The 23,618-nt window shown below is 36.4% G+C and overlaps 1 protein-coding gene across 1 annotated transcript; it reads right to left on the bottom strand.

Annotated features, from left to right (window-relative positions):
* Positions 1-7,630: 7,630 nt before the first annotated feature.
* Positions 7,631-12,602, bottom strand: LOC105056201 (heterogeneous nuclear ribonucleoprotein 1). Its single transcript, XM_010938315.4, has 4 exons — positions 12,376-12,602; positions 11,685-11,914; positions 10,326-11,526; positions 7,631-8,125 (listed from the first exon to the last, which is right to left on the bottom strand). Exons 2-4 carry the CDS (start codon positions 11,904-11,906, stop codon positions 8,112-8,114), a joined length of 1,437 nt encoding a protein of 478 aa, XP_010936617.1. The 5' UTR covers positions 11,907-11,914; positions 12,376-12,602; the 3' UTR covers positions 7,631-8,111.
* Positions 12,603-23,618: the final 11,016 nt, after the last annotated feature.

Below are 23,618 nucleotides of genomic sequence, written 5' to 3'. Positions count from 1 at the left end.
TGCATTAAAATCTTCAATTAGCATCCATGGGAGGGTGTTGTCAGTTCTCAGCTCATTAAGTTCAGAGAATAGCATACTCCGATCTTGTTCATTGTGGGGGCCGTAGATATTGGAAAGCATCCAAATGTATCCAGACAGTTTACAGGTGAGTTTAATAGTGATGGAGTAACTGCCTGTTTGAAGAGTGCTACCATCGAATTCTGTCGTGTTCCAGAAGGAAAGAAGATCTCCTGCTAAGCCACTGGCATCTTTCCCTGCCCATCCTTCAACTGCAGTACCGCATATTGTTTTTTGTAGTCTTTAATGCATGTGGTTCTGTTTAGTTTCCTAGAGACAGACAATCCGACACAGATTTTTTGATGGTTTCTCTGATGGCTCTTTTCTTCTTGGGTTTACCTGTTCCTTTAGTATTCCAGCTTAGAATCATTCATGATAGGAGGGAGAATATGATAAGTGCAGCAAATAAAAGGTAGAGTAGGACACGTATTACTGAAGTGAAACTGGTCGATACAATAAGCTGAGAAGAGATTCTGGACTGCCAGTGAAAGAAGGACCCCAAGTGGTATACTACATATGGGGTGAGAGCATGCGCAGGATACAAAATATGGTTTTGATATATCAAAAGAGAACAGAGCCTGCAGTGGGTTATCAGACTGCTGCTCGGAAGTTTCTTGCTGACAGTCATTTGGCCACGTGTTCTGAAACTCGGTCGGTAGGCATTCCACAGTGTTGAATTTTCACGGATCTTCAAGGCTTCTAGGCATGGCAACGATGGCCACAGTAGAGCGGAAAAGATGGCGGCATCATATTAGGTGATCGGCAGCATTAATATTATATAATATTTGTAGAAAAAAAGAAAAGCAAGAGAGAGAGAGAGAGAAGATTTTATATCTCTATTCCATCATATTCGTAACATCTTAGAGGTTATATATACACTAATATATAGACTCCACATAAGAAAAATAATATAGATTGATATAGAAACACACTAATAAAGAAAAATACTATGGATTGATACAGGTTATTATGAGATCCCTAAAATCACTCTAATAAGATTATGCTAATAAATGAAAATAATATAAACTGATACAAAATCATACTAACAAATGAAAATATTATAAATTGATACATATTATTATGTGATCCCTAAAATTATGTTAATATTCACTACATCAATTTACTGAAACAATGATATTATTTTACCAATATCTATAAAAGTGGCTAGTAATTTAAACTTTATCAGACTTTTTATATTTGTTTGCTGGAATTTATAATCTAATATCCTTGAGATAAGAGGTTAGCAGATACACGATCTGTTCTAACATTATATAATAGATATATGCCAGTAATAAGCAACAATGGATTCCCTTTTGATGTGAAAAGGGGCTCCAATGCGTGCTTCTGCCATTTTGATTTTGTGCAGAACTGTAGCTATGTAATGTAACTAGCGAATTCGATCATGATCTCCACCACATGTAGGCCTGATAGCCTCCTCCACCGCCTCATGCTCGCTTCCTCCTCCCTTAGCGATTCATCATCAGCCTGTTATCCTCCTCTTTCCCAGCCTGTTAGCACAAAGGTCGTTCAGCTGCTGGCCTATAGGACTCCTCCACTACCTGACGCCCACTCGCCCCATCATCTTAGCTTGATCGATCACCATTTAAACTTTGTTTAATTGTTGAGAACATGAGATAAAAATATTTTGTTTCATAAAAAGAAAAAAAGAAAAGAAAGTTGAGAGCTTTCCTTTTCTTTCAATTTCACCAAGGAGGCCTAAATCTGATAGCCTAGCAGTATGCCGCCATCACCCAAGACTGAAAACCTTAGTCCCAGTCATCTTTTTTGCGCTATAATCGTTAGCAAACATGGCAAATGCGCAAAAGTTGTAAAACATCTCCATACAATAAAACTCAATAAAGTGGAGATCAATTACCAATTGGTAAGGTGGACAAAAAGATTTTTATATTGAAGATCCATAATCATGGAATGTAAAGGTAAAGTTCAATGGATGATATGATTGATTAGCCGGATTTTGGCATTTGTCAAGACAAATTGGAAAATGGTCTAGATATCACAAATTTCAAATGCCTGAAGTTGGCTCTAAGGAAAAAGCATTTATGGATTTATTATGTGAAGGTAAAGGTTTTCTGCAAGCCATTTTTTATAAGGTAGAGTCCTATTTGAAAGAGTCAATCTTAGCAACTGAAGGGAAAGTAGTCTATTTGGCAAAAGGCTCTTGAAGTCAATTATCAAAGGCTATGGATTGATGACAATATTATCAGGCTATGTCAAGGATGATTTGCTTGGTAGATCAAGTATGCTTAGGTTTGTCATTCCAGTAACCAAATTCTTGACCCGAACATGACCCGACCCTAACTCGAGTCTCACCCAGACCCATCCATGAATTGATTGGGTATCTCTCCAAGCCAGACCATTGAAAATCTTGAGTCACTTCCGCATTTGAGGTTTTTAGATCTGACCCATCCCATTTCCAACTAATTGCTCAGTTTATTCATTTACATATATAACATTAGTTTATCTATCTATCTTTAATGTTTAAACTACTGATATACACGCGTACCTGGATCTAACCTGATCTGATAGCACCTCCAGGAGTCCTATAATTTTAGAGGATACTTGTGATTTAAAGAATCAATTCAAATGCATCAAGTTTTCTGTCTTTTGATATGTCAACAGAGTTATAGCTCGGCCAGCGAGTTTTGTTGGGGTGAGTGAAATATATGTTGAATATGGCATGAAATCTCCATCATCGAAACGATAAGAGCCTGGTTGAATATTCCAGCAGGATTGGTTGAAAATTTTGCAGGAATTGGGCCTATTGGTCCATTCAGCTCACATCTTCTAAGGATCTGCCTAAATCCTAACCTATCGGCCTGTTGGGCGACAGGAAGAAGAAAAAAAGTTCTCCATGGATCTTTTTTGTCTTCCCACAGCAGTTAGGTTGAAACTTGGGAGGTATTTGGTTGATAGAACCGTACTAAAACACGTGGCCTAATTTATGAATCTAGGCAAAAACTTTAGTCCAATCTTGCTGGATTATCCAGACAGGCTCTAAATTAAGACTGGGGATATCTCCACATTAAGACAGTGAGTTATGAAGCCATTCATGTAAGCCCATGGCTGGCCACATCCTGGATGCGAGGCTATTGGCTATGCAGATGCATGCATGTGTTGCTTGTATTTCGAAGGGACCCACACATCAGATCCCAGCAAAAGACTGGCAATCAACTTGTGGCATCCTAGACAGCAAACGCCGTTGTGCCCCAGGCCCCATTGGATGGATCAAAGCATTGAAATGAGTGCCACCTATAACGCATGTGTAGCAAATAATTAGAGAAGCATAATTGAGTAGTGAGTGGCCCATTATTCGTCGCATCATGTCTGCACTGAGTCAATGCCTAAAACATTTGGAATACTTCCGTTGGACCACAACAAAGATGCGTTTCCCTCTTGAACCACCAGTAGTAAAGAGTCAGAAGTACACTGTAGAACTATTACAGGCTTCCTCGTATAGCTCAACATTAATCAGCATTCAGCTCTAAGCTCCCTATTAATACTTCTCCTGTTCCTTTTTCTTTCTCACGATTCACTGCTACTAATTAAAATATCACTAGTTCTGTCTTCATATTGGTTTGCCTAATCAGTAATGTCCCTGTAGAAGAGATGGGTGAGGATGGTAACAACAAGGCCAGGCAAAAAGCAGTCGGCTGAGGGAAGGGAAGTAGTTGGATTTATTTGACCTTATCTTTGTTTTTACCGAATCCTCAACAAAAAGGTTGTTGGATCTTCCTCCATTTTTTCTTTTTTTTTCAGAAAGAATCACAGAAATAAAATCTAGGATTTGTAATGCGCAGAAAACAAAGGGATGCTTGGAAAGGAATGTGGCGTGGAAAAATTAAGGGTAAATTATGTCCGAAAACCTTAACCTATATCGATTTTTTTTAAATAATTCTAAAATTATGAAAATTTAAATTTTAGTCTCTAAATTTTCTGAACCATTTTAACGTTGCCCTTCCAATGATTTCCGATGATTTTCTCTTACCGATTTACTCTTTCATTCTGAACAGATACTTACATGGCTTTTATTTAGACAATCAAGCTCGTCCAGTGTCCCGCACGAATTGCAAAGTATCAAAAAAAAAGGGAGGAACGAAAAAGACTCCAGTAAGAAGTCTTCTTCTTCCTCTCGATCAACCCCTTCTGCCGTACCCCCATCCATCCCGACACACCACCCCCCCCCCACCTGCCCCGACACCAATGGGTTATGCGTTGGTGCCCCCTGGCCCCACTCCGTCCCACCCTAGTGTGGAGGTGTTGTTCTCCTCCCTCCGTTGTGATGCACCCACACCAGCCGCCGGCGAAGCCTCCCCTTTGTTCTCCAAGCCATTGTCATGGCGGTAGCTCTCACCTTTTTCTTCCTCTTTGCCGACGTCGCGGCTATCATCCTCCACCTCTGCATCACTGGCTGTACCCTTCGTCACCATCACTGCCTCCAATTCCGGAGCCACCACCCAACCGATTCCACCACCACCGTTGCAGAGCCCTCCGGCCTCTTTCCAGCTAACTTGAGGAAGATCCGATGTTTTGAGTACTCCGGTGGTGGCTTGACATCGCTAATCCTCCGCCCTCGACCTCCACTCCGACTCCGCGCATGCCCGCAGTCCTCATCGCCAGCCCCCAAGCCTCTATCTTCAATCGTGGGGGCACACAAAGGGCGGGGTGGGGCAGGGCCAGTGGGAGGGGGGGAGGTGCCAACGCACAACCCACAGACGTCGGAGTGGGTCGAGGTTTGTTGGGGTGGGGCAGAAGCCCCGGGCACTAGAGAGGGGGGCCGGAGGGGTGGGCTGGTGGGAGTGGGAATTGCGGGATTGTGTAGGTGGCGAGCTGGTAGGGGGGAGATGGATGGGGGTGATGGCAAAGAGAAGAAGAAGAATGTAAAAAAAAAAAAAAATCGATTCCAGTCAGTGCCGGTGCCATCTGTTTAAATGAACAGAGCCACGTAAGTATCGGCGACTGCCACATAGGATTTTCGATGCGAGAAAAGCACCGAAAATAGGTGAAGGATAATATTAAAATGATTCAGAAAGTTTGGAGACTAAAACTTAGGTTTTTATAGTTTAGAGATCATTTAAAAAAATCTGATATAATTTAAGGATCACGGACATAGTTTATCCAAAAATTAATAATTCATCTTGTTGTTATTTTAATAATATAGTTTCTTTAATTTGTTGGTAAAAAGGAGTATAAGAGCTATGTTTAAGAAAGAAGTCACTTATTGGAATATTATTGGAGTACACGTGTAACACTAAGCAAACAAAAAAAGTTGGTTCCAAGTCTGGCGGGGTAGTTAGTGCATGGGTATTTAGTAGTGGTGCTGCAAGATATACTAAGAGGCCAGGCAGGTGGTGGCTATTGCTTCATGGATTTCTATTGTTGGTTGCGTTCAACTTCTTCAGAATGATCACTTGCTATACTAGAATCTGAAATAATTTAGCATGCTTACCATGAATTTATGATCTTGGCTTATAGAAGACCTTGATTATTCTCTTTGGAAGTTCTACTAGTGGTCAACCTTGGATAAAAATTTTTCAAGGCAATTAGATTATACTATCAGGATGGTAAGTAGCATTTTGAGAAGAATAATGAGTAGCATTTTGGACCATCACATGGCAATACTGTGAGATACCTCAAAGGAGCAAAATGACGAAGCCAATTCTGGGGCTAAGACCGAAGGAATCTCACTCGACAGCATCTCTGGGATGAGAGAGGTTAAACCAGCTGCTGCGAAGCCGTGTAGACATTGATTTGGGTGTCAAGAAGCCCAAAATTTTCATCTCTTGGTTGAAGACTTTTACAAGTGTTTGGTTTTGTAGCCAGTATCCCAACCCCCAAAAAAGAAGAAGAAGAAGAAGAAGAAGTAGCATCATTTAGTTGAAAACTACTGGCCTTATTTTCATATGAGTCATGAATAATTCTTGAATCAATCTTAAAATTCATGATAATTGATTGAATCTTTCTCAAGTCATTCACCTAAGAATAAGCCCAGAGTCATTCTTCCAATTCGTTAACAATTCAATATCTTTTCAATATTTACAGAACATTTGTACTCTGATCCATAAACAACAAATGATCCAATCCCTCTTTGAGCACTATGACTGGTATGCAATGATCAAGGGGGCATCGCCCTTGTCTGCCTCTCAAAAGCACCATTCTGCTTGGAACTTTCCCTCAAAATTAATTGTTTTCAAGTAAGATATTCTTCCAATGATTCAATGACTAGCAAACCGCAACGAAACCATCCCTAAGTCCACAGGGTACAAAGAATATAAGAAATGGAATGAGGAGAAAAAATTTGAGGTGGTAAGGCCACAGGATACAAAGAATATAAGAAATGGAATGAGGAGATAAAATTTGAGGTCGTCGGCTTACATCCATGTGGCCCACAAATTGCATGGTCCAAATTAAAACCTTTGGCTTGGGGTGGCAATGAAAAGATGACAATATTAAATGTCAATTCAGAACCTAAGGAACTTAAATTTTACATGCCTTTAAAAGAAAGAACGGGGCCCACCATTCTCCCTCCAAGTAAAATGATTTCTATTTTGGATTGAAGACTTAACTGCCCAAGGGACCACCTGTTGCTAGCTTTTACATGACTCAGCCTCTTTAAAGCCTGGCCTGAAACTCCTTTTCTCAAAAACTATGGTAGAAAGAGATGATACATGAAATATGACAAATGGAACCACCAATCAATGTTAATACCTAAATTCTTGTCAGACGAACCTATGATCTGTTTTTCCTTACACCAGGATAGCAACTCAAAACTCTTTCAACAACATTCAGCCATTTTCCTAGCCTAAATTGGGATTCAAACTTCAAACAAAATACAATGGTGGGTGGATCAGTGTTTCTAGTGTGATTATCTGATCAAACTTGATAAGGTGCATAATAAGCAATAAATTCTAGCCCATGGGCCCTTCTTCCATGTCTGTGACAACATGGGGATGACACATACATTACATAAACCAGACAACCACAATCTTCCAAGATATCGAGAGAACCGGCAAGCCATCTAACATGGTCTCTACCCTCCACCTAGATAGACTGGTCACAGTTGTGTCTAAACTCTATCGTAGTTACAGTATCCATCAATTTTTGACTATAAACATTTCTCCTGTTAGTGGAGGCGAGGTATTAATATAGGACAAACTAATGCCAGATTTTGCAAGTAGAAATCAATCTCAACTTGGCCAAGGAAATCCTCAAGAACCTAGTCATGAGTTTAGGAGGGAAGGCACCACCTTCATGGAATATATCTAGGATGCTATGACTACCCATAAAGAAAAAGAGAGCAAAAAGAAGGGATGCGCCTACCCAAGGCACATCAGAGCCAGCCCGGAACATCTTGAGAAACAAAAAGTCATTTCCAGAAAGAAGCTAAAAATACTGTACCCACATGAAACCATGCTTCTTACAGCTAGAAAAAGCAAGATACTCATTAAAAGGATTGTTGAACAAAATAAAGGCAATAGAAGCTACAATAGTTGAGCATGCAAGAAACAAATAAAGTTTCCTGAAAGCAAATTTTTAATAGAAATGAATCAGAATATTTAGTAGCCTTATTCTTAGGGACCCACATAGTATCCCTGGAAGTTTCACACTAATAAATCAACCTGTTTCTGGTACATCTGCAGTAAAAAGAAGAAAAAAAGCACATACCTGACAATAACTATCACATTGCCAGATATTACAGAAGTTTTCTTTCCTGAAAAAAGGCAGAAGACTATATGGCGCCAGCATAAATCAGAACACTCTTCTGAATATATCCCGCAATCTGATTTTACATCTCAATCAAACCACGAAAAACAAAACCTAAACTCTATGCAGAAATGAAACTCAAATCTCAAACCATACACAAAATCCTATATATTTGAACTCTCTGGATTTAAATTTTGGAAGCCAACTCTGGTTAGCTCTAAATAATTAACTAAACCATATAGTTTAGGGGAACATCTGAGTTCACCATCAAGCGCCTAATTCACTGGATTCTTCATCTACGATAAACTCTGATATTTGAAAAAATAATCCTCCTAGGCAGCGATTCCTGAGCAAGCGATCACCAAAAACAAATAGAATATCAGAAAAGCTGTCGTCGTTGTTAATTATTACTGAGGAAAAACAGAAAAATAAATGCTGAACACTAAGCAATATAAGACGGGAGTTCTTCATATACTTCTAAAATATCCGGTCCATGAAATAATAAACATGGCAAGCATGTATGAAATATTAAGCCATCCTTCAAAAAAAAAAAAGAAAAAAGAAAAAAAACCATATTGTTAAAACTAATGCAACAATAAAGCCCTATTACACATAAAAATTGGTCCTGCATGTGTCTGCAATTCTTGACAGAACAAAATTGGCTAACAACCATTTAACACTTTGAACCAGCTATTTGTTGTGGTTAGCATTATGAGCATTCACTTTGATTTGTTTCTATTAAAAGCTATTAGCTACATTGCTATACAGTTCAGTCAATCAATTAGATTGACAGGCATGCCAAGAATACTGTTTCATCAAATCCTTGATAAGTTTAGTTCTACAATAATAACATCAGAATCATTAGAAGACAAAATCTAACCATGGTGAAACTACATTGTACATCATAAGCATCACGGATGTATCTAGAAAGAAAATACTATCTTCTTGAAGGAAATGATTTGGTGAAATTGTTTAATGTTCAATGTGTTATATTTTGTTTCTGTTCACACTGTTTTCTTAAATCAGTGGAGGAAATGATTTGGCAAACTTTTTTAACATCCAACCTTCTATATATTTATTTGTGGTCAAGTATAAACAATCTGTAACCAATTACTCTAGCAGCAGACCATCGTAACACATTTAAGGTTTGACACAACAACCATCTAAGCTATGTTTGGATGTCATCTTTCCTTATCAGAATGATATCACACATAATGGTGGAAAGGAGAAGAAGCCAGAAGATGAAGTTGAACAGATCTGGAGTTGTTGATAAGGGAACCTAGATTTTGGGGACAAAGTATGTAACCCTTTTGGTGGATTTTGATGTGGATTGCTTTTTGAGAACCCACAAGCCACTCTTTCCCTGCTTCTCTTCTAATCCCTTTCTACTTGTGCAAGAGTTGTCCCATGGATATAGTAATTAAGATGAGTCCTTAAAGTTACCTTAGATATTACATGCTACATTTTCCTTTACAGCACACAAATCATATTTGGAATTATTGCCAGTAATTAAACCTTGTAACTAAGTGCTTCTTGGAAAAAATGGCATCAATTAGCTATTCAAGTGAGAGATGCTTAATGTCTAAATTTGAAACATTGGCTTTCAGTTGTCAGCTTAGCAACATAAACCATAGAACAGCCCAAGGAAAAGCCCAGTGAGTGAGTGTCATTTGGAATACACCATCATGAACTCTGGGAAAAGGTATACATTGAACTTAAGGAGTTACCAACATTGATGAGTTTATCATAACACAATAGAAAGAAGAAACACTTGCAAGGATCAAATGGTATTGGATAAGAAAAGGCTGAGGTAAAGCCAACTAGGAGTGGATTTTAAATCCAAGTTGAGAGTCAAGTGAAGTGGAGGGACCAAATAATGCAGATGAGGAAGAGAATTATTTTTGAAGAGCCAAGTGCAGATGGGAATCAATGAAGATGATAGGATACCGCCAATTCCATATAGATAGGAAAAAGGCTTTCTATTTATGATCACTTTCACCAATACTTAGCCCAAGTAATTCGCATGATATTTTGATGGACATGAGAACTTAATGGATGGTCATGATACAATCAACCTACTAAGTACATTTAAAACTTTTTGGATTATGTACTTCTGTTTTTATTGCTAAAACAAGGTTGTAAGAGGGGAGTACTTCACAAAAGAAGGGAGTGAAATAAAAGAAACATTGACTATCTCAAAATTGCAAACGTCCAGCCATGCTGCAAGAATTGCACAAACATATAGTGCAGAAATTCAAATGTTTTGACAAACACTACTCATTCAATTGAAGACATCTAGTAGAAAATGTGTGGAGCCCCAAGTTTTTCACAAATATAAAAACAGTTTGTATACTTCTGTTGTCCTCTATATAAAACTCATATGCGGTTAAATAAGGTGATGGAGTCCCTTACCTATATTTGTATGTCAGTTAGAAACATCAAAGGCACAATATTACTACATAATCTCAATTATCTAAGATGTAGCTTATGAAATAAAGAAATTTTATCTCACAGGGAAATAAAATCAAGCTGAAGGAGTCTCTCACCTCTATTTGTTTGTCTGTTGGTAATATTATAACCACCCATATAATCTGTGGAAGCCTTGGCAGTGCCATCTGAAGCTGCATTGCCAAGTCCATAACTGAAAGGACCAGATCCATCAAGCTCCAAAGATGCAGACCTCCAAGTGGTGTCTCCATAGATTGAACTACTACCATATGGATCTGCATAGTTTCCTTCATATCCATTGCTTGATGCAGTGAAGGAGGGATTAACAGAACCACTCCCAGTGTTTCTTCCATAATTGCTGGAACCCAAACCAAAGCTATTCTCTCCAGTTCTATAACCCAGAGCCCCACTAGCATAGCCTGAACCACTGCCCACACCTTGAGCCGAAATAGGAGAAGAGGAACCTCCCCAGTTCAGGTTACTATTACCAAATCCACCAAGGCTCCCACTTCCAGATGCCATGAAGGCACTAGAGCTTGCCGAGCTGGTAGTATAAGTAAGGCCACTATTGCCCCATAAGTTACGAGCCACTGAACTGAAAACAGACCCAGTACTACCACTACCTCCACCATACCCAATAGGGTTACTATATCTACTGGAATTCCCACTATAGTAAGGGCTCAATGGCCGTCCATAACTGAGGCTATTATTGAAATTTGAGTTTCCACCATAGTTGGGGCTCATCCCAGGCTCAAAGTTCATCCCAATTCCATAGCCAGGACCAAACGAAGGGAACCCATTGCGCCCACCAGCTAATGTCCCAAATCTACCATCCATCCTCATTCCGTAGCCACCTATGGAGCTTGGACTGTAACCCTGAGTGTAACCATTGAGAAAGCTATTGACCCTGCTCAGACCATAGTTATATGCCCCAATAGGCAAGCGCATGCTTGGCCCTGGGGACAGTTCCTTGGGAACAGCCTTCTTAACTTCAACCATCTTGCCATTGAGCTCATGAAAGGTCTTAACAAGCACCTTATCCACAGCATCCTCTGAATCAAAAGTAATGAATCCGAAGCCCCTCGGCCTTTGTGTGTTGTGATCATACATCACAACAACATCAGTGATCGTCCCAAACTGGTCGAAGTACTTCTTGAATTCGGCCTCAGTTACAGTGGAAGCCAGGCCTCCAACAAATATTTTTTTGGTGCGAGCAGGAGCTGGAGAACCATGGGCATTACTGCTGTTTCTCTTAAGGATGTGCTGGTCATCTCTCGGCACAGCTTTCTTCGCCTCCACCTGCAAAATTCATCAACCAAAACTCCAATCATATTCAGCAAAGGTCCACTTTCAATAAATCCTACAACATTGCCAATAGCAAAAAACTGGATAATATTTAACATGCATGCATCTGAGTAGAATTGAAAAGACTTGACAGGCAGAGGTGAATTTGCTACCATCCGGCCATCGATCATGTGTTTCTCCTTGACAACTCTCTCTGCGACGGTGGGGTCGGCAAACACAACGAACCCGAATCCACGCGCACGGCCGGTGTTCCGGTCCTTCATGATGACGGCCTCCACCACCTCTCCGAAACTCTCAAAGTACCCCCGGAGGCGGTCTTCATTAGTGTCCCATGAAATCCCTCCAATGAAAAGTTTTCCAAGATCCGACTCCATCCTTTATTCTGCTCAAAGAAAAATCGTCACCATGACACGAATCCAAACTCCAATTTAAAACACGCAGCTAATGTTCATCTCAATCAACGTCAAATCCAACAATAGCATCAACCGCATGAATCAGATCCAATTCAAAACACATAATTCAATAGTAAAACCGATGCGGACATAACCAAAAAAAAAAAATCCAATTTTTCTGACATCCGATCAACTGGATCCACACCAGATCTAACAAACAGATGGATGCAAGAGAATAGCAACAGAATCTAATACAAATCACATAAAATCCAGCGAAAAATTCAAAGACCAGGCAAGGATTCCATCGAATTGGATCGAGGAGCTCCGGATCCTTCCCCGATCGATCAAAGGCAAATCCAGCACCGATAAAGCATCGATAGAAGAGATAATTCAGACGGCATCGGCCAAGAGGAATATAGGATGAGAGTGAGATCGAAGGAGGGCGGTTTACCGAACGATCTGAGACGCTTCCGATTCGAGTTCGAGAGGGGGATCGTCGCTCTCTCTCTCTCTCTCGCTCGCGCTTGCGATCTCTTTATTAAGATCTGGGAGTCGGCATGGGAAGAACAAGAGAGGGCCTCCTCATATATACTCGCCCCAACGCCTCCCTCCTTTCCTTGTATGCAAGAAATTAGAAGAAGGATCGAATTCCTCTTTCCCGGATTAAAAACCTTTTCCACTTCTTTCCTTCCTCTAATTCCGCTGTGTCAATTAACAAATATAGAAAAGGAAAGAGCCCAAAGCCATATACATTTATATATATGCATAAAGAAGAGAGAGAAGGAAAGAGAGATCTCTGGTGTATATGAGCTGGGGGGAGAAGGTGATGGGTGATGATGGTGCGTTGGATTTCAAAATAAACTAACTAAAAATATTTTTTTCAGTAGCTTTTTTTTTTTTTTTTGAAATTTTATAGCGGAGAAAAAAAATAAATAAAAAGGAGATTGTTGATTGGTCAAGTTCAGCGATGAACAAAAAAAGACTATTGGTTGCTTGATGATGAAACTTTGGAGAGACTATATTTTTTATGGGCCATTGGATCCACCAAGGATGCAGATGGATTTTTTTGCACTATAAATTTTATGTTATTTACTGAAAATTATAAATTTTATAATTTAATTGAAAAAAAATTAAGAATTTTTACAAATGAGCTTTTTATAGTGGTCAAATAATCTGCAGCCCTATTAAATTATTATGAGTTGGAGCTTATCTTGCTAAAAAAGAAATGGAACCGCTTTAGACCAAGCAATGGTACAAATTTGGATTCATTTATTTTATATGTTTGGCTAAATAACCAATTTGGCATTCATTCTCACACCCAATTGATATAGTTTAGATTTGCTATTCAGTGAAAATTTTTTGTAACCATGAGTGTGCCTTTAATATAGTACTAACTTTAAGAGCTACATTATGTTTTTGATAATTTTTAATACATTGTATGCATTCAATTGTAAACTTGAACTTTCAAGTCTCACCCTAAAATATGAAAGATTTAATGGGCAAAAACTTTCCTTCCCTAAGTCGAGCCTGATCATGGTTGGGGTCAGACAATACTTGTGACATCCATCTAAAAGTAGTAATCCTGAATCTATTGATAGATCTAATTAAAATTATTATATGGATTAATTGTTTTGTATATAGTAAAGAAATCTAAAAATAGCTTGAAGAAGGATGGTTGAAGGAGGTTCATATCCAATTAAAAAGGGTGCATACATTGATGCAGAACTCCATTGATTTGACAAATATATTCAGATCATTTATGTTGGTATATACTATATCAGAGATTCATTTCATGCTAATGTAAGTATTAATAATTGGGTTTGGTTTAGATCTTGTAGTTTTAGATAATGCAATGGCATAAACAGTAACTTGGATATATAAATTTATATATTATTACTTTCTAATTTCATCAAAATTATTCATCAATTATTAACTTATATATGTTTTTCTTATTTATTTCTTCTGGCAAGGATTTTTATCCTGTATCTAGCTTACTTCTATGCTATGACTATGTAAATTTTATTTATTTTGACTTCATTTGATGTTTAAAAATATAAATATTTGATTTGCTTAGGAGGGAGAATAATGTACACAGCTGATTAGATCTAAAACTTAATGGCTCAAGCTTTTAGACCAAGTTGGGTTCCAACATATATATCAAGACCTATTGACAGGTGGACTCCCTATTTGCAAGTGATAATAAGAATCTCCTTTTCTCTAACAACTTATATTTTACTTTTTTCAGATTAGGACAGGATAATATATCTCTTGATCTACTTGTATATCCAAATATATTTGGATGTGGACAACTTTGATTCACAACCTCAAATCTTCATCTATAGATTAAATTTGTATTAGTATTTGCAATGTTAAAGTTAATATGGATATGAAGAGATAAGTCTCTGATCAATTCATATTTGTTTCCAAATCTAATATAGAATTTTGATTCACAATCTTAGAAGTGATCACTTTTAGAATAAATTTGTATTAGTATTTGAACCATCAAAGTGAATGAGGATTTGGAGGCACAAGCATATGATTCATATTCAAATATCTGAACTTGTGCAAAATCATATTTAGTGTCACATTAGCTCACATAAATTTCAAAGAAAAAAAATAAATAATAATATCAACACATTTTCTATTTTTTTTTTTTTTACACAATAACATCTTTCATTTAATTGATTGCACAATTATCAGTTCATCAATATAGCATGTGCAACCAAACAAAACTATTAGGATCCACTGAAAGAGTCACATAATTAAGTGGATATAGTTAATTCTTTGTTGTCTTTTTATGATTATTTGTTTGTTTTAGAAAAAATAAATGAAACATTGGATTCTTGTATAATTTGAGCTAATAAACAAAGAGTGGAATATATATCCTACACACAAAACTTATTTATTTGATTTAGATTTTCTATTGTTAATTTCTATATAACTCTTGTAACTTCTTAATATATATACAAATTTTATAGGGCTCCTTACTTGCATCAATCAAATGAATGGAATAAACTTCCTTGTCAGCAAGGGCAGGGAGCAAAGGCAAAGCATCCACAAAAATTTTCAATACTTGCATTTGTTATGAGCAATCCATGAAAGTGATTTGGTAATAGCTATGACTTTATTAGTGATAATGTATCTAGTTGAAAAGTTGGATTGTTAAATGGATGTGATGTGATCATATCTTACTAAAAAAAAAAAAGATGTGATCATACAAAATTGTACTTATTTTTTAATTTGTAAAAAATTAGTGGCACATGACATAATGGATGATTTTGATGAAATCAAATATGTTATATCTACCACTTGGTGAATAGTCAAATATTTGAAATGGTTAAATATCATGAATCTTTTATTTGTCACTTGTTAGAAATGGATAAATTGGAAAAAGATAAAAGAACAAGGGTAAATTACAAAGGTTAAAATTTGAGAAGCCTTGTTAAAATGGTCAAGGGAAACACATTGTTGCTTGCTTTTTTTCTGGTAGTATAGATAAAATGGTCAAATAACAATATATATTGTGATTATATATATTTTTTAAAAGGCTTAAAGCTGAGTGCATTGTACAAGTAGGGATTGCCCAACTTCTACCAAGCTGCTACTAATATGGGATAATTTAGAACCTAGTTAAGACAAATATCTTTACATCAAGTGAAAACCATATTAAACATGTAGAATCAATATGAGCTAGTCAAATTATGCTCACAAATATACATAGTGCTTTGAACAAGTTACAAACTACGCACGTTGAATTTATAACATCCTTAACAAAAATTTGACGTGCAACATGATAAGCCTGGACTTGATTATGGCCATTAAAATAACACTCTAGAATAATGAAAATAGTAACATTTTGATGGTCTTAAAACTTAAAGAAGTAAAAAATATACGTTTGCATAAAATTAAATTATTAGATGTATGTCTTAGAACCCAATATGGCAGATACATTATAATAATTTTAGAATATAATTTTGTACTTAATACATTGATTTGATCAATAAAAGAGTAAATTTATTTTTCATTCAAGTGTGATGTGTCTTTGAATTATCTATAGAATTAGTTTTCGATACATATTCTCAAAGTGTTGAGAATTAGAGATGTATTTAATTTTTAAATACTTCCGATCATAGGATCATTATGAGGATGGTGATCAATCCGGATTGACTGGCATACAGATCGCTTCCTTCGAAATAGATGAGTTTCTGATCTACAGTGCAGAGATATTAGACGATGAGTGTAGATAATTGTTAGAGAACAATTAGTACTGAGCGTGACCATACGAGATATCACTTGGATTTCTATTCAATCGTCAGTGATTGTCTCGATGCTGTAGTTGTATGAATGATCTTTTGATCTGAGATTGTACTACTGCTCGCAGTGAGGCTGCTAGAGTTTGACTAACACATAAACATGGGTCTCAATGAGTCCTTGTAGTGGATGTTGGCGATAGTTGGTCCACTGTAAAGATAAGGTGTACATCAAGATGGGATCTATCAATCTTAATAGAAAAGAGTAGTCCTATGAGATTTGAAAGGCTAAGTTCAAGAATCTATGACCTAGTAGTGTAATTGATAGAAAAGAATTTTGAAAAAAATCATAACTGGACTTGAGCTAATCGAATCTATCATATGACTGATATTGAGGTTTGACGATTTATCTATGATCTGCCATCAAGTCGGGACTCATGATAGAGGAACTGAATCACAAGTTAACTACGCCTAGAGGTTCATTTCAGTTTCACTGGATTGTCACTATATACTGCTAGGTGTTACTAGTAGACTGTGAGAGCTCACTAAAATTATTCTGAATCGACAATTCTTGATGAGTTAGAGTGAAATTATTCCGACCTATTGAAAAGAGTTTCAATGATACTTTGATAGAGACCATTGTATATCTCACTACCAGATAAAATTGAATCAATAGGATGACACAACAAAGAGATTAGGTCTGCAATTAGCAATTGAGCTTATGAAGTGTCAATTGGATTTAGAGAAATCCGATTGGATTCAAGGTAATCTTGCTAGCACATGGTTGGACTCAATTTTTCTTTTCATTTGAATTTTTTATTTGATAAGATAATTCAAACTTAATTATCTACTAATAATCTACATGAATAAAATTTATTTGACTCCAATTATTGGATGTCTAAGATTTTGGATCATATAAATTAAGGATGCAAGTCTCTTATTAATTTTTTTGATAGTTATTATAGGGCGCCACTTTGATTGGATCAAGTTAGGTGTGTCCTATGATTAGAAGGCCTTTTAATCTAATATGGGACATCCCTTGGGTGCAAAAGAGGGTATGTCTAATTGGGTGCAAGGGCTCCAAGAGTTAGCGTCTAATAGGATTCCTAATGTAAGTTGAATAACTTAAGTTATTAGAAAACCTAATGCAAGTAGGACTTATATTATGAGATTAAATAGGATTCAATCCTTATGCCTATTTAAAGGGACCTCTCCTAAAGTCCCTAGAGCATCCAACCAGCAGCCACCCATGCCCCATAGAAGTCCCACACGCCCTCTCTTCCTCCCTCCTTCTCTTCTCTTTGGGCATCCTCACGCCATAGCAATTGGGGCATCCCAAGTTCATCCTCACGCCCAAGGCTGTTGGGCATCCCATATATTGTTGGTTGCTGGTATTTTATAGCAGCACAAAGCAAAGGAGTAAGACAAGAGAAGAAGAGAAGAAGATCAAGAAAAAAGATCAAATGTTGATCGCGACCCAGGTTTCGTTCAGATTTACTAGGCTGAATTTTCTTAGAGAAAAAATTTTAATTTAAAGATGACTATTCCAACTGATCTCGAGTGGATATCTATAGAGATCGAATATTTATGCGGCTAGAAAAAAATCTCTTTTCTTTTAGATCTAGATTCAAAAAAAAGGATCACGAAAAAGATATGCGATTTGATCACTATTTGAATTTCAGTATATGTCAATTTTAGCACATGAACTAGATCCTTGTAGTTTTATATTTTTATGCACCCATGATTCAGATTAAAAATATTTTAATCTTATATTCTACTGTAGTATTTAAAAAATAAAATTTTAAAATATACATGCATGCTGCTAACCTCGAATTCCAATAGTGGTATCAGAGCCACAGGTTTCATATTGCTAAAATTATCATACATATTTTGAAAAAAAATTTAAAATTAGATTTTTTCTTGATATATGAGATATATAGATAAATCTTTAAATTTAATATTTTATTTTAGATTTAATTTTAGAATATATAGTTGATATGTCAAAGCATGCATAGACTTGAATTTTGATCTAGAATTATTTCTAGTTCATGTTCACATGATATGTAGATGCATGCATAAACTTGAAATTTTTTATGATCTGATTTATAATTCATATATGAGATATGTAGTTGCATGTTTAAGGTCATAAAATTACTTTTGATATGATCCATGATTAGTATATGAGATATATGATATCATGTAGTAGATTTGAATTTTATTTAGATCTAAATTTTACATGCATATATGTGATATATGTTTGTATGTTAACTTTAAAAATTATTTTTATGATTTAAAATTTATTTTTATGTAAAAAATTTATATCTAAAATTTGATTTTAGAATCTGAAATTTGTATTTATGCATGAGAATTTTGGCTATGAAAAAAATCATAAATTAGGTCATGTAATAAGATTGCATCTAAGATTTTTAATTTAAGTCATATAAGTCTAATTCGATTAAGTAATTGATCAAACCGAGTCAAGTGTTGATTAGGCTCAGATCAATTAAGTTAAATGATTATGCAATTATTGTTGATCAAATTGATTGAGTCCCATATGTAGAATTGATTAACCTAAGGACCTAATTCGGCTTGTTGGTTTGAGCCCGATTCGCTTAAGTTAATCTGTTTGGATCAATTGATCTATTGGTGTCTAAAGCAAGTAATTGAGACATGATTATTTAATTGATTTCGTTCACTTACTTGGCCAATTTATTGGTGTCTAAGAAAAGTAATAGGGGGATCTCCATCGATCTCGACTTACCTGATCAATTTGGAAGATTGGGTCTTAAATTGGGTTATTTAGCAGTTTGGTTTAGCCCATGTCAATTAGATCGATCATATAATGGCTGATTAGATGAGACCTAAACCTAAACCTCCCCACAAATGTTAAGTCCATAGGTCTTTCACCATTGTAGATGTGCGGATGTACTACCGACGTTGATTGTTCTCAACTGATCACAGTGGTTCAGTTGTATCAGGAACATATAACCACTCTATTAGCAAAGAATTGCTCTAAGGTAAAGATAGGGTTGGGCCTAATAACTATTAGATGAGGAACCCAATGACGGTCTTGCACCTGTTTGTGAATGGTAGGTCGGACTTAACTAAGAAGTGTGAGCAATAACTATTAGGTGGGCCCACATGACTTAGAGATCAAGTCGCTATAATATACTTAGAGAAGTATCTAGATAAAGAGTTACCTACGCATTGGTGTACATGTTATCAATAACTGTTAGGTGAGGTACATGGCATCGGTGGGACCGTAGCACCCACTAGGAATCTTTTGTCACTTAGGGTTTTCGTTTTCTTTTTGAGAAGTGGAGGGATCCGATAAATTAATGAGAGTCATTATTTACATCTTAAAGTCTCTAGAAGTAAATATAATAATTAAGTATAAAAGTCTAACTTGAATCTCTACTCTCGTAGTTAAATAATATCAGCCTCAAACCCTCTAGTTCGTATCCTTGAAACCAATCGTTTGATCGGTATAAATTACAAAGACTAGCTCAAAACTCAGGATTATCCTGATCTTTAAAAAACTAGGTCATGTACTCGATCAAAAATCTATAGTGTTACCAAACCGTCCTACTACTGAGTAAAGAATTGATTTTAAGAAGTAGACGGATGAAGATAGTAGGGTTAAGTATTCTGTACTGGTATCTATGTCAAACGAGCTGTAAAGTCAGTATGAGCATATGCCTACTGCTAAGACTATGATCACTCACCTGCAAGAATTGTATGGTGAGCAGCCATACTACGCGCTTCGAGATATCCAAAAGACTCTTCAATCTTAAGATGCGCGAAGGACAGTCTGTCCATGAGCATTGTGTAATAGTGACCAAGGATATTGAGGAGCTTGAGAAACTAAGACTAGAAATATAAAAGAAATTACAGTTGGATTTGATCTTTCAATCTCTTATAAATTTATATAGTCAATTTATTATAAATTTTTATATGAACAAGTTCGATTGCACTATATCCAAACTGGTCAATATGTTGGTCACTACGGAGGGAACCTTAAAGAGTTCAAGGGGTATTGTTCTCGTTGTGGAGCGAACTTCTTCCAAGAAAAAGTCTACTGAGAAGAAGAAGATAAAATCTACTAAGAAATAGAAAAAAAAAAGAGTAAGCCAAAGAAGGAAGTTCCTAATAAGGTCAATTTAAAGAAAAAATATTTTCACTGTCATGCTGAAGGCTACTGGAGGAGGAACTGTCCAAAATATCTGAAGAGCCTAAAGACCAAAAAGGATGATAAACCTTTCGAAGGTATGCTCGTAATTGAATCTAACTTTACGATTTCTTCTACTTCTAATTAGGTATTAGATTCTGGCTTGAGTGCTCATATATATACCTCAATGCAGGGTCTGATAGAAAGTAGGAGATTGAGAGAAGGTGACATGATTCTTCGGATTGGCAATAGAGCAAAAATTACTATAGAGATCGTTGGCACTTATCCTCTTCGATTACAGTCTAGTGTTAGATTAGATTTAAAAGACTGTTATTATGTTCCTATGGCTAGTTAAAATTTAATTTTCGTGTCTGTGCTAGCATAAGAAGGTTTTAAAATTAGTTTCAATAAAGATTTTTATTTCATTTATTTACGAAATAAATTGATTACATGAGGTCTTTTAATTGACAGTCTTTATCACTTACATGTTGATACAAATGTGAACTTAAATGAGCAAATAGTGAGTGTCGTAGGTCAAAAGAGATCCAAAGATGAAATTAACCAGAAGTACTTGTGGCACCATAGACTAGACCATATTGGAGAGGACAGAATAAACAGACTAAAAAAGGATGGGATCCTTGGCTCTCTTAACCTAGAGTCATATCTAGCTTGCGAATCTTGTCTTCGAAAAAAAATGATCAAGTTATCTTTTGTAGGACATAGGGAAAGGGCCACTAAGTTACTTGCCCTGGTACATCGATGTGTGTAGGCCATTTGATATACAGGTCAGGGGTGGTTATACCTATTTCATTATCTTTTTCGAGGATCTGTCTAGGTATGGATATATGTATCTGATGAAACACAAGTCTAAGACCTTTGAAAGATTCAAAAAATTCATACATGAAGTAGAAAAACAAACAGATAAATCCATTAAGATTCTTTGATCTGATCGAGGTGGTGAATATCATAGTCAAAAATTTTTGAAATATCTTAAAGACAATGGTATAGTCTCTCAATGAATGCCTCCTGGAACACCTCAGCTCAACGGAGTATCTGAAAGGAGGAATAGGATCCTATTGGATATGGTCAGATCCATGATGAGCTTTACTGATTTATCCTTATATCTTTGGAGACATGTCTTATTAACCACCATTCACTTATTGAATAGGATTCCATCAAAGTCCGTTCCTACCATACCGTATGAGATATGGTTCGATAAAAAATTGAGTCTAGATTATCTTAAGACTTGGAGATGTCCGACCTATGTCAAGAGATAGATAGCAAAAAATTAGATGATAGATCTATTATAGCTTATTTTATAGGATATCCTAAAGAATTCATGGGATACTACTATTTTTTACAAGACCACAATGTGATTGAGTCGAAACACCATATTCTTAGAAAAATAGTTTTTTCAGGATGGTGGCAGTGGGAGGTTAGTTGAGCTCAAAGAGAAGGTCCAAGAGCCAAAAGCTATAGATCTTCAGAAGTTCGTTATTCATGAGCCAGTAGTAGACATTCCTCTACCACCTCATAGATCTAGCAGAGCCTCCTGACCTTCTGAAAGGTACATGGATATGCTTATGGAGAAAGTAAAAGAAATGTTCTTTATGGAAGATAGGGGTCATGGTGATGATCCTAATACCTTTGATGAGGTGATGTCTAACATCGATTCTGAGAAATGATTAGATGCTATGAAGTCAGAAATTGACTCGATGTATTTGAACCAAGTCTGGATTTTAGTAGATCCACCTGAAGGTATCATATCCATTAGATGTAAATGGATCTACAAAAGAAAAATATATGTCAATGGTAAGATAGAGACCTATAAAACTAGGCTTGTGGCTAAAGGTTACAGTCAGTGCGAGGATATTGACTATCAGAAAATCTTCTCGCCCGTAGCTATACTGAAATCCATCTGTACTCTGCTTACTGTTGTAGCTTACTATGATTATAAAATCTGGTAGATGGATATGAAAACTGCTTTCTTGAATGGATATTTTGAGGAAGATATCTATGTGGAGTAGTCTATGGGTTTCACATCTGGTGATGGTGATCACAGAGCCTGCAAGCTACAAAGATCCATATACGGATTAAAGCAAGCTTCTTAGAGTTGGAACCATCATTTTGATGAAGTAATCAAATCATTTGATTTCATTATAAATGAAGAGAAACCATGTGTATATAAAAATATTAGTGAAAGTACAATAACATTCTTCGTATTGTATGTGGATGATACTCTCCTCATTGGGAATGATATTCCCATGCTGACTATGATTAAAAGATGGTTGTCCAAGGAATTCTCCATAAAAAATCTAGGGGAAGCATCTTATATTCTCAGAATAAAGGTCTATAGAGATAGATCTAAATGGATGCTAGACCTATCATAAAAACTATACATAGAGAAAGAGCTGAAGAGATTCAATATGAAAAACTTCAAAGAAGGACTTTTATCTCTTAGGTATGGTATTAATCTTTCCAAGATGATATATCCGATCAAATCTGAGAAAATATAGCACATGAGTAGGATTTCTTATGCCTCAGCTATAAGGAGCCTCATGTGTGCCATGCTATGTACTCGATCTGATATTGTCCTTACTGTGAGTGTCACGAGTAGGTATTAGTCGAATCTAGATGAGGAGCACTGGATAGCTGTGAAGAACATCCTTAAGTACTTAAGAAGGATTAAGGATTTATTCTTGATCTTCAGAGAAAATTCTGAGTTACGAGTCGAGGGATATACTGACTCAGACTCATGTTTGATGCTGATGATAGAGTGTCTACATCAAAACGTATTCTTGTTTGATATACTAGAAGGGTTCTGAGTAATCGATCAATGAAAGCTGACTATGTTGTAGATGTATAGGATAAATTTTAGTTATAATGTTAGTTGTGGAACTAGATGTTATGCTATTAGATGACCATGATACAGTACTGCAAAGATAATGATACCATAGTCCTTGTCAAAGAGCTAAGGTCTCACCAGAAGTCCAAACACAAAGAGCATCGATATACGTGACTATCTCATATCGAGGTGCGAAGAGTAGACTCTGTGGACAATGTGGTAGACCTGCTGACTAAGCAGTTGAGCCAACCAAAAATAGAAGTCCATCTTGAGAAGATAGGACTTAAATTTGTGGCCAATTGGTTTTAGTTCAAATGGGAGATTGTTAGATGTATTTCTAGAAGTCAATATAGGTGACACATTGTAATAACTCTAGGACATAATTTTATACTTAATATATTGATTTGATCAATAAAAGGATAAATTTATTT

The sequence above is a fragment of the Elaeis guineensis genome, chromosome 13 (assembly GCF_000442705.2).
Source record: "Elaeis guineensis isolate ETL-2024a chromosome 13, EG11, whole genome shotgun sequence".
NCBI classification, from domain to species: domain Eukaryota; kingdom Viridiplantae; phylum Streptophyta; class Magnoliopsida; order Arecales; family Arecaceae; genus Elaeis; species Elaeis guineensis.
The sequence above is the reverse complement of the archived record's forward strand: the minus strand, read 5'-3'. Positions and strand labels throughout refer to the sequence as shown.

Coding starts and splice junctions, on each gene's coding strand:
- LOC105056201 (XM_010938315.4), bottom strand. CDS start 11,906: ATGGAGTCGGATCTTGGAAAACTTTTCATTGGAGGGATTTCATGGGAC. Junction 11,527..11,684: donor ACATGATCGATGGCCGGATG/GTAGCAAATTCA, acceptor TGAATTTTGCAG/GTGGAGGCGAAGAAAGCTGT.